This window comes from Lithobates pipiens, unplaced genomic scaffold (genome assembly GCF_037356315.1).
Source record: "Lithobates pipiens isolate NorthernLeopardFrog02 unplaced genomic scaffold, aLitPip1_a1.2 Scaffold_27, whole genome shotgun sequence".
Classification (NCBI taxonomy): domain Eukaryota; kingdom Metazoa; phylum Chordata; class Amphibia; order Anura; family Ranidae; genus Lithobates; species Lithobates pipiens.
In genome coordinates, this window is record NW_027507788.1 from 154,888,799 (window position 1) to 154,902,371 (window position 13,573).

Here is a 13,573-nt window from a genome sequence, read left to right on the forward strand (position 1 = left end):
TTAATCCAGCCCCAAATGTGGCCTTTTTACCCAGCATCAGAGCAGCCTGGGGAGACATTGCCACTCTGCTCCAGTCCGCCCCTGTGTGTGAGTAACACTGGCTGGGTGCAGAAGCACACTTGTACTGCTCCGCTGCAGGCAGATATGCAAATGTAAAACTTTAGCATTGCCTGGCGGCTGTATGCAGCGAGCATCAGTGCGGCTTTTTACCCGGCATCAGAGTGGCGATAGTTACCCTGCCCCTGGTACAGGCAGCGTACCCCCTAACCTTGGTGCACATACCCCTAGGGGTATGCATATAGTGGGTTGAGAAACCCTGTGTTAGAGAATATATAGTATCTCACAAAAGTGAGTATACCCCTCACATTTTTGTAAATATTTTATTATATCTTTTCATGTGAAAACACTGAAGAAATGACACTTAGCTAGAATGTAAAGTAGTGAGTGTACAGCTTGTATAACTGTAAATTTGCTGTCCCCTCAAAATAACTCAACACACAGCCATTCAGGTCTAAACCACTGGCAACAAAAGTGAGTACACCCCTAAGTGAAAACGTCCAAAGTAGCCATTTTTCCTCCCTAGTGTCATGTGACTCAGTGTTACAAGGTCTCAGATGAGAATGGTAAGCAGGTTGTTATCACTCTCACTCTCTCATACTGGTCACTGGAAGTTCAACATGGCACCTCATGGCAAAAAAACTCTGAGGATCTAAAAAAATAAATAAATAAAAATAAACCGTTGCTCTACATAAAGAGGGCCTGCACAGTAACCAAGACCATACAGCCGCTTAGCAGGACAGGTTCCACTCAGAACAGACCTCGCCGCTGTCGACCAAAGAAGTTGAGTGCACCTGCTCAGCACCATATCCAGAGGTTGTCTTTGGGAAATAGACGTATGAGGGCTGCCAGCATTGCTGCAGAGGTTGAAGGGGTGGGGGGTCAGCCTGTCAGTTCTCAAACCATACACCTTACACTGAATCAAATTGGTCTGCATGGCTGTCGTCCGAGAAGGAAGCCTCTTCTAAAGATAATGAGCAAGAAAGCCCGCAAACAGTTTGCTGAAGACAAACAGACTAGACACATGGAATCCTGGAACCATGTCCTGTGGTCTGATGAGACCAAGATAAACGTATTTGGTTCAAATGGCATCAAGCATGTGTGGTGGCAATTAGGTCAGTAGTACAAAGACAAGTGTATCTTGCCTACAGTCAAGCATGGTGGTGGGAGTGTCATGGTCTAGGGCTGCATGAGTGCTGCCGGCACTGGGGAAACTATGAATAGCAACACGTACTGTGACATACTGAAGCAGAGCATGAGCCGCTCCCTTCAGAGACTGGGCCACAGGGCAGTATCCCAACATGATAACAACCCCAAACACACCTCCAAGATGACCACTGCCTTGCTAAAGAAGCTGAGGGTAAAGGTGATGGACTGACCAAGCATGTCTCCAGACCTAAACCCTATTGAGCATCTGTGGGCCATCCTCAAATGGAAGGTGGAGGAGCGCAAGGTCTCTAACATCCACTAGCTCCATGATGTCATGGGGGAGTGGAAGAGGACTTCAGTGGCAACCTGTGAAGCTGTGGTAAACTCCATGCCCAAGAAGGTTAAGGCAGTGCTGGAAAATAATGATAGCTATACAAAATATTGACACTTTTAGGGGCCAATTTGGAAATTTTCACTCAGGGGCGTACTCACTTTTGTTGCTAGCGGGTTAGACATTAATGGCTGTGTGTTGTCACATAAAAAGATATAATAAAATAATTTACAAAAATGTGAGGGGTATATGTTCCGGGATCGCAGCTGGACATTGTGCGTTCCACAAATGGCGGAAGTTGCGTCACTGGTTTGTGAAACCGGAAATGTGTCGACCCGTTTCGTCCCTCCTCCAGGGCATCATAAGGACACTTGTCCTTGATGACTCTCTGGAGGAGCAAAAAGCATTGTAACAATACCTCACATGTGTGGTGTAATAACTGTTTACTTAGGCATGGGGGACCTATGTTCCCATTCACATTTGAGCGTGAGCCCGGGCAATGAGGGTGCTTTACAGTTAACAATATAAACATAGGCTGGGCTGCGGCTGATGGAAGTAATAAACATCCACTTTGGATTTGTGCCTAAAAAAAACAAAACAAGCCCCACTCAAAGTAATGGCTGCCAATATAGTTCTCCAGACACGGGTTCCTTTAAAATCGTTTCTACCTCTTGGTTAATTTAGAATGAGAGATGCTTCATGATAGCTAGACACAAGGTCTTATTTTTATAATAACAAAACACTAGTAATGGTCATATGAAAAGTGAATAAACCTGTAAAATAAGACTTTGTGCTTGTGAGATAATATACATGGAATTCCTATTGGTTAAAAGATAAATTAAAATAATAAAACTAAGGGCATTATTCAACCACTTGCTTACTGGGCACTTATACCCCCTTCCTGCCAAGGCCAATTTTCAGCTTTCAGCGCTGTCGCACTTTGAATGACAATTGCGTAGTCATGCATTGCTGTACCCATACAAATTTTTTATGATTTATTTTTTCACACAAATAGAGATTTTTGGTGGTATTTAACCACCTCTGGGTTTTTTATTTTTGCTAAAGAAAAAGAAAAAGGCCAGAAATGTTGGGAAAAAAAGAAAACATTTTTTCAAAGTTTGTTAAAATTTTTTGCAAACAGGTAATTTTCCTCCTTCACTGATGTGCGCTGATGATGCTGCACTGATGGGCATTGGTGAGGTGGCACTGGTGGGCACAAATAGGTGACGATGGGGGGACTGTAACAGAAGTCAGTTACCGGCTTCTGTCTTCTCTCCTCACGCTTAGGAGAAATAAAGCCGATAACCGGCTTCTGTTTATTTCCGTGATCGGCTGTTATTGGCTGACAGATGATCATGTGGTAAAGGACCATGATGTCATTAAAGTAAATTTTTCCCTTTATGGCTTTAATGTTTGCGGGCAAGAAGACAGAAACAAACGTTACAATTAAACACCTCCTCTGGAAATTGTAAGTCAGTACATGTTCTAAACTCCTGAATCTCACATCCACTCTCAGACACCGCCTCTCGCACGATATTTTCATCAAGTGACAGAACTGAAAACTTTGCCTCGCCGACCGTATAATGGGAGGCTCCTAAATAATCATTGAGCACTAGATGACCCCCGGGTCTGATCAGAGATACAATGTTCTTCAGGGCAGTTTTAAATTCTTCAGCATTCTTGCAAGCACAGATGAGACACGCAGCAACGATCACACAGTCTGCCAGGGGAAGGGAATTTGGCTCTAACGGATTGGATTTGGTGACATCACACTTCATGAGCGAGACTTTCCTGCGTATCTTCTCTGCCTTCTCCTCTGTGGACCTAGAATTGAGATCATCAGAATCACTAACAGGTATTTTAAAACTAGCTATGTTGATCAATTTATTTTTATCAAGGCAACCAGACACAATTGAAAATCAGTTTTCTAAAGAGAGATGTGTGCACTAAATCCAACACTGATAATGGGAAAGCAATATGAATTATTATAACATCATAGGTTAATAAATGTTACTCCAGAAATCACCCACTGGCAGCCATACACCCATTGTGAACAGAATCATCATCAGACAGCTTCGTTCAGACACAGTGTTGATCTGAGCGGCTCTGTATCATGCGATTGCTGTGGTGACCAATCACAGCAATAACATGGTGCAGAGAACCACATACTATATATAAAACAGTATACAAGGGTCTAAGGGGTGGGGTGATTGTGGGATCTTTTTTTCTTCTTTTAGCCTTTTCACCTTCCCCTCCTACCCTGTAAATCTGATATCCATCCTGTCTCTATTGACTTATATATTAACCCTTCACCTTCCATATCCTGTACATCTGAACATTAAACCTTTCATCTCCATGTATGTGACCTGTACCTTGACCCCTTCATCTCCTCTCTCTCTCTGTATGACCTATGACGCTGCTGTATCCAGTGCACTATTACCAATCTTCAGGTTTTTATCCACCTCAATGCCAACAGGTTTCTTTATTTCCCAAAAATGTGATTTAGAATTAGATCTTGGGGTGTCTACTATTTAAAAAGGGGTCATGTCAGGGGTGCTCCGGGTTTTCTGGCAATTTTATTTGCCATTTTTTTTATATAACAAAAGTAAAAAGGAAACAGGTTTCTTCCTTTAATAAACACTGTTTTGTTTTTGTATTTCTACTACAGAAATACCACCAAAAGAATGCTGCACGGCCGAGTAATTGTCAGTCACAATATCACAGAACGGACAACTGAAAAGTGGCCTGGCAATAAGGGGGTAAATACAGTCTGGTACACAAGTGTACATCTGGAAGATTTAACGGCCCCCCCCCCCCCCCCCTTCATTACCAGGCAATTTTTTGCTTTTTGGTACTGCATTATTTTATTATTATGACCATTCATTTGATTGCATATTGGTTTTCACATATTGTTTTCTGCAACATATCTCTAATAGAAGCACAGTAAAAAAGGTTCATCTGTTTTATTCATGTTTTATTAGATAGGAGTATAAGATCTTGCAAATGCAGCAAGGAACTCCAATTACAGCATGTATTATTCAGCTGATTACCTTGGGGACCACATGTCAGAATATCATCAATTCAGACAGACATAGGAAACGTAATTTTAAATACATCACGATTGTTTTTTTTTTTTTTTCCAAAAAATTTGCGCCAAACAAAAACCATCAATTGTAGCCAGTGTGACGCTCGCCATGGATAGATTCATGTAATGCATGAATCTATCCATTGGGCATAGAGGGGTGGCTGCCCTTATGGACGCACCACCACTGCTTATAGGGCTAGGTCCTGCTTTGATCTGTACAATGTGATACTTAAACTTTGGGTGTGTTTAGGGGGTACCATTAGTAGGTGAAAACAAAGGCTTCATTCTCCTTATGACTCATGGGGATTTTACAACAAGTCAGAAAATCTACACATAAACAGAAAATAATTGGTCAGGTTGAGAAAAAGAAGGTCTCAACGTATATATAAACAAATTTAAAATGAAACAGCTTCCTGTTAGTATACAGCATACAGCTGTTGGGCCATGATTTACTTGTACCACACATTTAACCAGTTAAGGACCAGTCCTTTTTCTGACATTTGTTGTTTACAAGTTTAAAATTAGTATTTTTTTTTTCTAGAAAAATTACTCAGAACCCCCAGAGACCCTTGAGAATATTTCATGTCACACTGTATTCGCGCAGCCATGTTCCAAACACATTTTTTATTTTTTTTGGAAAAAAATATACTTTCATGAAATAAAATGTGAAAAAGATGTTACACCGAGTAAATAGATACCAAACATGTCATGCTTGTGGAATGGCAACAAACTACAGTACTTAAAAATCTCCATAGGCGACATTTTAAAAATGTTTACAGGTTACATGTTTAGAGTTACAGAGAAGGTCTAGTGCTAGTATTATTGTTCTCGCTCTAACAATCGCAGCGATACCTCAAATGTGTGGTTTGAACAACGTTTACATATGTGGCTGCGACTTACATATGCGTTCGCTTCTGTGCGTGAGCTCAGAGGGACATGGCACTTTAAAATTTGTTTTACTTTTTATACAGTCCTTTTAAAATGTAAATGTAGCAGCGGCTCCTGAAGAGCACGTGCTATGCGTTTTTCAAAGTTAAACTTTGCCTAAACTGCAGTTTGGTTTGGGTTTGTCTAAATTGGACCTCCGCATCAGTCTGACTGGACTGCAAGATGTTCAGCCTGGCCACAAGGGGCTCTGTCTCTTGTGGCAGGTGTGGAACTATGGTCTGGTTAGGTGCTTAGGTTACTCTCTTTTGGAGCCAGGTCAGTGGGAGTGGCCCTCTCGCTGTGCCCTCTGGGAGAGGGTATTTAAGATGCGGACGTCACGTGGTTTGGGGTTCCCGGTCCAGTATGAAGTGCCGATTACATGGTCCTGGTCCTCCTGACCAGCCCCCAGGAAGGCTATGGCCTGGGGTGTGGATCCACTAATGTCTTGGAGCTGGCTAGCCTAAGGCAAGGAAACTAAAGGAGGATTCTGAGGTGGTTGGGTGTCGTCTCCGGTTCGGGAGAAACCCAGAGTACTTCGAGCATTCCAGGGAAGGACTCTTTAAAAGAACACCACATACGGGTTGGTTTTCTTAACAAGAGTCTGGAAGGGCTGAAGTAACCGAGAGAATCCGGTCATGTGGATATCGCCAAGTAGGCTGAAAGATCCAGGTATCCTACAAGTGTTCTACAGCTTAGTTTCCTTACGTGGTCTGCAACAACGTCTGTGACAAAGACTTTGTTCCTGAGTAAGCACCTTGTTGGCTGCTAGGCCTTGAGAGAGGTACTGTCCAACCCGAGTGTTCATCCAGCTGCGAGTGGCTATTCTCTGGATACAGTTAAAGCAAACAAGTTCTTTAACATTTTTTGGGGAATTTGGCATAAGAGTACCTGAACCTCTTTTCCAACCCTCTGATCCCAAGTTGAGACTGTTCAATTGTCTGAGTTTGCAAATAAAACCCATTCAAGTAGCTCTATTGTCAGTCTGAAGTTACTGGGCTATCTACCACGGGACATCCCCTAGACGTGCAACAAGGAGAACAGAAGGTAACGGTAAGCCCAAAAATAATCAGCAGCTCCTTCGGGGGGGTCTCTCTCTCATCACTGGCTTCTGTGTAAGGGACATCGGTCCAAAAGAGGAAGAGGCACAGCCACCTCATCTGTGCCCGCCAGTGCCCACAGAGCATATCAGTGCCCACCAGTGTATATCAGTGCCATCAATGACCATGAGTGCCACCAATCTATGCCTCATCAGTGCCACCTAGCAGTGCTGCTTATCAGCGTTACCCACCAGTGCTCATCACTGCCACCTATCAGTGCATTTTTTGAGTGGGGGAACTTGACTGGCCTGCACAGAGTCCTGACCGCAACCAAATAGAACATCTTTGAGATGAATTAGAGTGGAGACTGTGAGCCAGGCCTTCTCGTCCAACATCAGTACCTGACCTCACTTTGGGCAGCAATCATGGTAAAATCGCGCCACGATCGGGGTGCCATTGGAAGTGACGGGGAACCCCGTGATCCAGGATGCCTAGATGTGAACGCAGCCTAAAAACGTATGATATTAGATCAGTGATTAAAGTACCATATTCTATATAATTTATCAGATCAACTGTCAATGTGGAAAAATAATGTATGTATGCATGTATGTATGTATGTATGTATGTAGGCAAGAGGGAGCAGTGGGATAGGATTGGAGAGCACTTGATTAATATTGTATGGCGAAAAGAAAAACTTAATAAAATACAATTTTTCAGCGAATTAATGGAATGAGCAACTCTTTTGAACACATCTATAACTGGTGTGCATTAATAGATGTTTAGTACATACCTGTGGTTTTCAATGTCACAGACATATTTCAGATGTGGAGACCAATCAAAGGCCTCCCGATCACCTTTTATCCATTTCTCTATTTCTTGCAGGTTTCTTTCTACATAATCTGTAAGGTATATTTTCTTGAAGTTTTCACAAGCAGACAGAATGTGACATATGGTGGGACCAGCACCAATCTCTATAAGACTATTGCCTTCCACGCGACCTAAAAAAGAAATCAAACATGCTCACAATTTTAAAGGACATGTAAACCCCAACAATTAACTTATCTTATTTGGTTCCTTTTGGTCTGTTAAATTCACCATTACATTTTTTTCACATCTGTAGCGCCCTGCTCCTGCTGAGCAGACGCTATTGTTATTTTTCAAATTAAATTGTCTGAAGCTGTAGTTTAGCTCAGACTAATTTCTCTAAAAGTTCTGGTTTCTATACCAGTCCAGCTGGGTTGCACCGATTCCCACTTGACTGTAGGTGCCGCCGTCACCGTCGGTGGATGTGGAACAGCAGCATGTTGGATGTATTGAATACCACCTCTTGCTCGGAAATGGTTCAGTGGGTGTGGTATCCCTGCTGTGCATTTAAGGGTATTTATAAAAAAAAAGAAAAAAAAAAAAAAAAAAAAAAAAAAAAGGTACTGACACCATTTTTTTCTGTTCTGTCTGTCCGCTATCCCGACCCCATGGCCCTCCTGGCCTGGGGTCTGTGTCGCATGGATCTGTGCCTTGAGGCCGGGTGGCCCGAGGCCTCGCAACTGAGAGTGTAGGCCCAGGAAGGTCTTGGGGCCTACTGATTCAAGGGTGGTCCTGTGCTGTCTCGCCTGTGGGGAGAAGCCAAGCAACTGGAGGATTTCTCAGGTGGAGGACCGAGCACAAGGCTGGTGTCTCTGGAGGAGCCTGGAAACTCAGTTGAAGGACGCAACCCGGATCAATATCCTTACAGTATCACCGGGTCGGCTGAAAGAATTGGGTACTGTATGGTAGTTCTTCCAAAAAACTCTCAAAAACCACTAAGTTCAATTGACAAGTCTGTGGCAGAGACTTTGTTAAGCATTTCATCGGCTGCTAGGTCAAGTGAGAGGGGCCTATCCGGTGACGGCTGGATCCAGTCTGTGGAGCTGTTTGTCCTCTGGATCTGACTAAATACCTAAAACCCGCAATGACTAGGTGCCTGAACTCCCCCTTATCCTCTAACCTTCTATTGATCTATCTATTGAAGGACTGTGTCTTTTGTCTTTGGTGTTATCCCTAAATAAATCTTCAAAAAAAGTGCCGGATTTATCATCATTTGGGCTACTTTCTAGACATGTGCAGACTAGAATATTTCGTTTCGTTTTTTCGTTTTCGTCCGTAAATTTTATTTATTTAGTTACTCCCGAAATTCGTTTTTATTTATTTCGTTTTTCGTGCAAAAATTGCATTCGTCCGAAAATCCACATGAATTACGGTCGAATCTGTCTTGGAAGGCTTATGGTATCTGTCGAATGGATAAAGAAGATTCGATGGAGCTGCTAAACTATATAGCCTATAGGCGGAGCATTCGATTGCCGAAATGTACGATTGCAGTGTCGTATAGTTGCGACGATCCCGTCGAATATTATTATAAACGTGCAACGATCCCGTCGAATATTATTATAAACGTGCAACGATCCCGTCGAATATTATCATTATTTTTTTTTTATTTACTTCCCCCACCCAATTCCAGTATCGTTTCTCTCTGTCGATTCTGTTCTCTCTATGTCGAATATTTACTCTCTGTCGAAGCTTTTCTATATAATAGGACTAATAGAGGTAAACGAAACTTAGGCACATTCGACCACAGGTTCAATAGACATATGGAGTCACGTCGAATCTCCTATTCTATATCGAACGGTCACTTCGAATCTCCTATTCTATATCGAACTGTTGTAACAACGAAAACGAAAAAAAGCATTTATTTATGTCGGATCTTTCGTTTTTCAGAATCTGCACTTTCGTTATCGTTTGTCAAAACGAAAACGAAAATACCTGAAATTCGGACGAAAATGCATTCGGACGAAAACGAATGCACATGTCTACTACTTTCCACGGGACCCCCCTAAGATGAAGAAGCGAGCAGGTAAGGTAATGGTAAGCCCGAAAACCAGCAGCTGCTTCGGGGGTTAGTGCTACAACATCTGTTATTGAAATTTTGACAGCTGATAACTTGTGTTCTGCCTCTGCTGCATTCTTATGGTTTTTAGCTATCGCTGAGACTACACAACTGTTCTCCTCTATGTTTTGGAGAATAGGACAGATTTCATTGTAGCACTTGGTTACTGTTTTTGTTCTCCCTGGATTTATTCAGCTAGCACATGCCAGGAGGAGACGTCTTGTGTTAGCTCTTGTCAAGACTACACAGGGCTAAAGTCCTCCCACCCAAGGTGATGCTGTTGGTGTCTGAGTGACCAATCATCACTATACACTAATGCTGTCACATAAGAAGAAGATGAGATGTATGTTCCATCAGACTATTGCTGGCCGAATTCCAGCCAGTAAAATATTGAGAGCAGGATCTCTATTTTTCAGTCGGAAAAAGTTCAGTTCGGAAATTCCGCTGCAGCCATCCCCTATTCATGTGTCTGGCCCCTTTCGGTGCACCGGAACATGAATTACAGCAGCCAGGGTTTTTTTTTGTTTGTTATTTTTTTTTTTAAGCATCTGATTAGATCCAGAGTCTTCAATAGGTGTCAAAGTAGGGTGGGCTCGGGTCACAGAACGAGCTCCCATCCCACCCAGGTGTGTTACAACAGCGAATGCATAGTCGCTGTTGAAACACTGATCCTCAATCCGGGCAATCAGAAGCGGGTGTGACACCCATTTTCCAATTGGCCGAAAAGAGAAGATTCCTGATTGGATGATGAGGAGGAGGGAGGAAACGGAAGCGAAACCGCCGCCGTGATGACCCATGGAGAGCAAGAGAACAGGACGCCGCTGAGCAGGGGAAGCCGCCGGTGATGGTGTAAGTGCTACTGACAGAAAAAAAAAATTGATTTCATCGGCCACCACTGGTTTAGACGTGTATATGGGGCTTTCCAGTTTTTCTTATATTTCTTTCAATCCCTATTCTGGGGAGACACTATATCTGTGTCTCCTCCGGTTCTCCTCCCCCAGCCACAGCAGCGAGGAGCCACAAAGGCAATGATTCATTGGACTTGTAGTTTCTCATTCGTTCAGTGAAATACAATCCCAGAAGGCATTGCCAGAAAGAAGTAGAAGAGAAGCTTTCAGTGCATTTTTTTTTATTGATTCACAAAAACAGGATATCCAGAACTTGGGGGTGAGTAATTTTTACAAAAAAAAAAAATTTTAAAAAAATTTACGCACATTAAGATTGTCATGAATGTTAGGCATGATTTATGAAGGAATTTGATTTTTTTGTGCTGAAGGTGAACTTGCGTTTTAAATAAATGAATAGGAGATTTTACAACTAAAATAATGCCTATATATCCAGACCTGAATAGACATTGAGGGGACAATACTCAAAACAGCATTACTTACCAGCTGAAAATACGTTTTTCAGAAAGGTGAACAGGAAAATGGCCTCCTCTGTCATTTTATGGTCTTCATCTACTGCGTAAAACTGGTCCAAGTACTTTCTTGGGTCAAAACCATTGTAATTTTCCTGATATTCTGACCTTGATGAAACCTCCATGCTGCTCGTCAACTGCCCTGTGTGTACAAAAGTGAGAATGAGTCAAACCGCATTTGTACTGTGTATGGTACTCTGTGGGTCCGTTTTCTGCAGACCAATACCTTCCAGTGCCAAAAGTAGTAGTAGCCAGTAGTATTCAGCCTGGGGGTATCAGTACGACGAAAAGTGGAGAAAAAAAAATAAAATAAAAATTCCTGTGTGGCCCGATTCTTAACCCTCAAGTTGAAATCTAGATTTATATTTAAATACAATTGAATGCAGTTTTGTTTTCATTATAAAGCATACTTCAAAATGCAAACCAATATCTTGACATCAGCCTCTTGTAATTCAATGTACAATAGAACTCAAAATGGGACAGAGAGGAAGTACTCTGAGCCAATCAGACCAGATACATGCACAAGGAACATCCTGTGGTGGAGATTTGGGCCCTGAAGGTGATGGACTTAATTATTAATTGGACTCACAGTGATCTTTCAATGACTCTATAGTTTCAGAACATGTTTAGAAGCAACAGAGACCATACCCAGCTGTTGAATTTTATCTTGAGTAGTTATCTGACAAAAGACTCTTCTCAGACCATTTAGCACAAAAATGTCACTTCAAAGGAGGGTGGGAAGGAGACATGAATAACCTGGTCATGAATTGGTAGCTGGTAAGACAGCACTCCACCCCCATTGACTCAATGTAGCAGTTTTAGCATATGGAAGGATGGGGGGGGGGGGGGTTTACAAATGTGTATATTTTGGAACACAGGTCACTGGCCTTTCTCTTCGGCTGACAGTCTAAATGAAGGTTACGCAAGACATCTCTATACAATGTATCTGTATTATCTCTTATGTCTTTTCTTAACTTTTTCTACCGTAGGATTTTGCCTTCATACAGTGGATTCCCAACCAGGGTTCTGTGGAACCCTAGGGTTCCTCCAGGAGGTTGCTACTCGTTCCTTCAGCATTGGGCCATTTCTGCTTCTCGGATAAGTTCCCACCGACACCATTGATCTTTTTAGCTATCTGTAAGGGGATAATTCTTCCCAATGACCACAAGTGTAATGTATCATGAGTTGTAGATTTCTCTTTTTTTTTTTTAGCAGGGGTTCCCCGAGACTGGAGAACTATTTCAAGGGTTCCTCTGTGTTGAAAAGGTTGAGAAAGGCTGCCTTAATATATTATTAATCTAGCATGTCTATGACCATTATAGCAATATGTTGTATCATTAGTAATATCTTTGTTTTAAGGTTGTATCCTCCACGTTATATTGGGTAATCTCCAACGTTTCTTTTCTGTATAAATAAATGTGATTGTAAAACAAAAACAAAAAAAAAAACATTTATCATTCCTTAATGATTTCATGGGTTATAGAGCAACTGCATGGGTTGAGTCATATAGATAAAAGGTTTTTATGACACTTATGCTATGTATTATTAAGCATATAAGTGAGGTAGGTATAAAAATAGCCTTATCAGATGGTGCCCGGGTGTGAGGAAGTTTAAGGTTTTGGGTGAATGCGAATTCTTGTATGGAAGACAGAGCTGGTTTTGTGTTCACCTGTCTCCCATCTGAATACCCAGAATACCCAGACTAGCAAACTTCTCAGAACTTTCCTTTGTACCCTTTTGTCTATACTAATACTTTGAGACCGATTTTGAATAATGTGTATATATAAAATGAAATTGTAAGAGCGAATGATGAGGGCTCAATTTGGAATTTTGGAGGCAGTGGAAAAGGATATGTGCCTCTGCCAAAAAGCAATTTCAGTTAACCCTTTTAATGAGATTAGGCCAATCTTTGTGATTGAAACATACCTGTGGGTATAGGGCTGCGTCTCCACTGGCACAACTCTAATGTTGCATGATTTAGAGTGTGACTGTGATATGGCTTTGAATGCGACTTTGATCCAGAGTCGCATCAAAGTGGTGCAGGTACCTTTTCAGAGTCGCTGCAGCGTTGAGTCGCATAGATTGCAACGGGTGCTATTGAAATCAATGGGCTGCGACTTGTGATGAGACTTTGTGTCCAAAGTCGCATGACAAATTGCATCAAACTAAATCACACCGAATGATCTTGGGTATGAATCTCTCTTCTTCGCAAATAACTAACTGGGGATTGTGAGCTTTGCAAATAGGCCTGGGAGCATTGGCTATACTGTAACAAATACAAATCATATTGCAAATGAGTGTGCCTCAGGTTAACTGCCTTCTGTACTCCAAGCATGCATATACTTTAGTGATTATCCAAGTTTGCTTTAATCATTCTTGAGGTAACATAAGTAATAGAATAGAATACTTTAAAAAAATAAAAAAATCAACGGGGGAGATTGTTGTGGAAAATTTTAGATGTATTTATTATATGTATTGTCATAAGAGTCCTCCCGTGTTCATTCTCCCCTAGCCCACACGAAAAGAGCTGACTGGGGCAGACTGACGCTGGTTGACATCCGTTAGGTAGTGGATAACTTCTTGGGATTGGAAAAAGGTGTTTGCAGAGTGGGGGTATGTCCGCCAGCAAAAGGGCCCCTGTACAATGTAC

At 42.0% G+C, this 13,573-nt stretch overlaps 1 protein-coding gene across 1 annotated transcript in view; it reads right to left on the minus strand.

Annotated features, from left to right (window-relative positions):
* Window positions 1-2,922: 2,922 nt before the first annotated feature.
* The window catches only part of LOC143934253 (nicotinamide N-methyltransferase-like), a 32,742-nt gene continuing 22,091 nt past the window's right edge, over window positions 2,923-13,573 (minus strand). The window contains exons 2-4 of the mRNA XM_077457706.1: window positions 10,895-11,065; window positions 7,377-7,584; window positions 2,923-3,361 (exon numbers count right to left, since the gene is read on the minus strand). Coding sequence (XP_077313832.1) covers window positions 2,944-3,361; window positions 7,377-7,584; window positions 10,895-11,048 — 780 coding nt within the window. The 5' untranslated portion in view covers window positions 11,049-11,065 and the 3' untranslated portion in view covers window positions 2,923-2,943. The remainder of the gene's footprint in view (window positions 3,362-7,376; window positions 7,585-10,894; window positions 11,066-13,573) is intronic.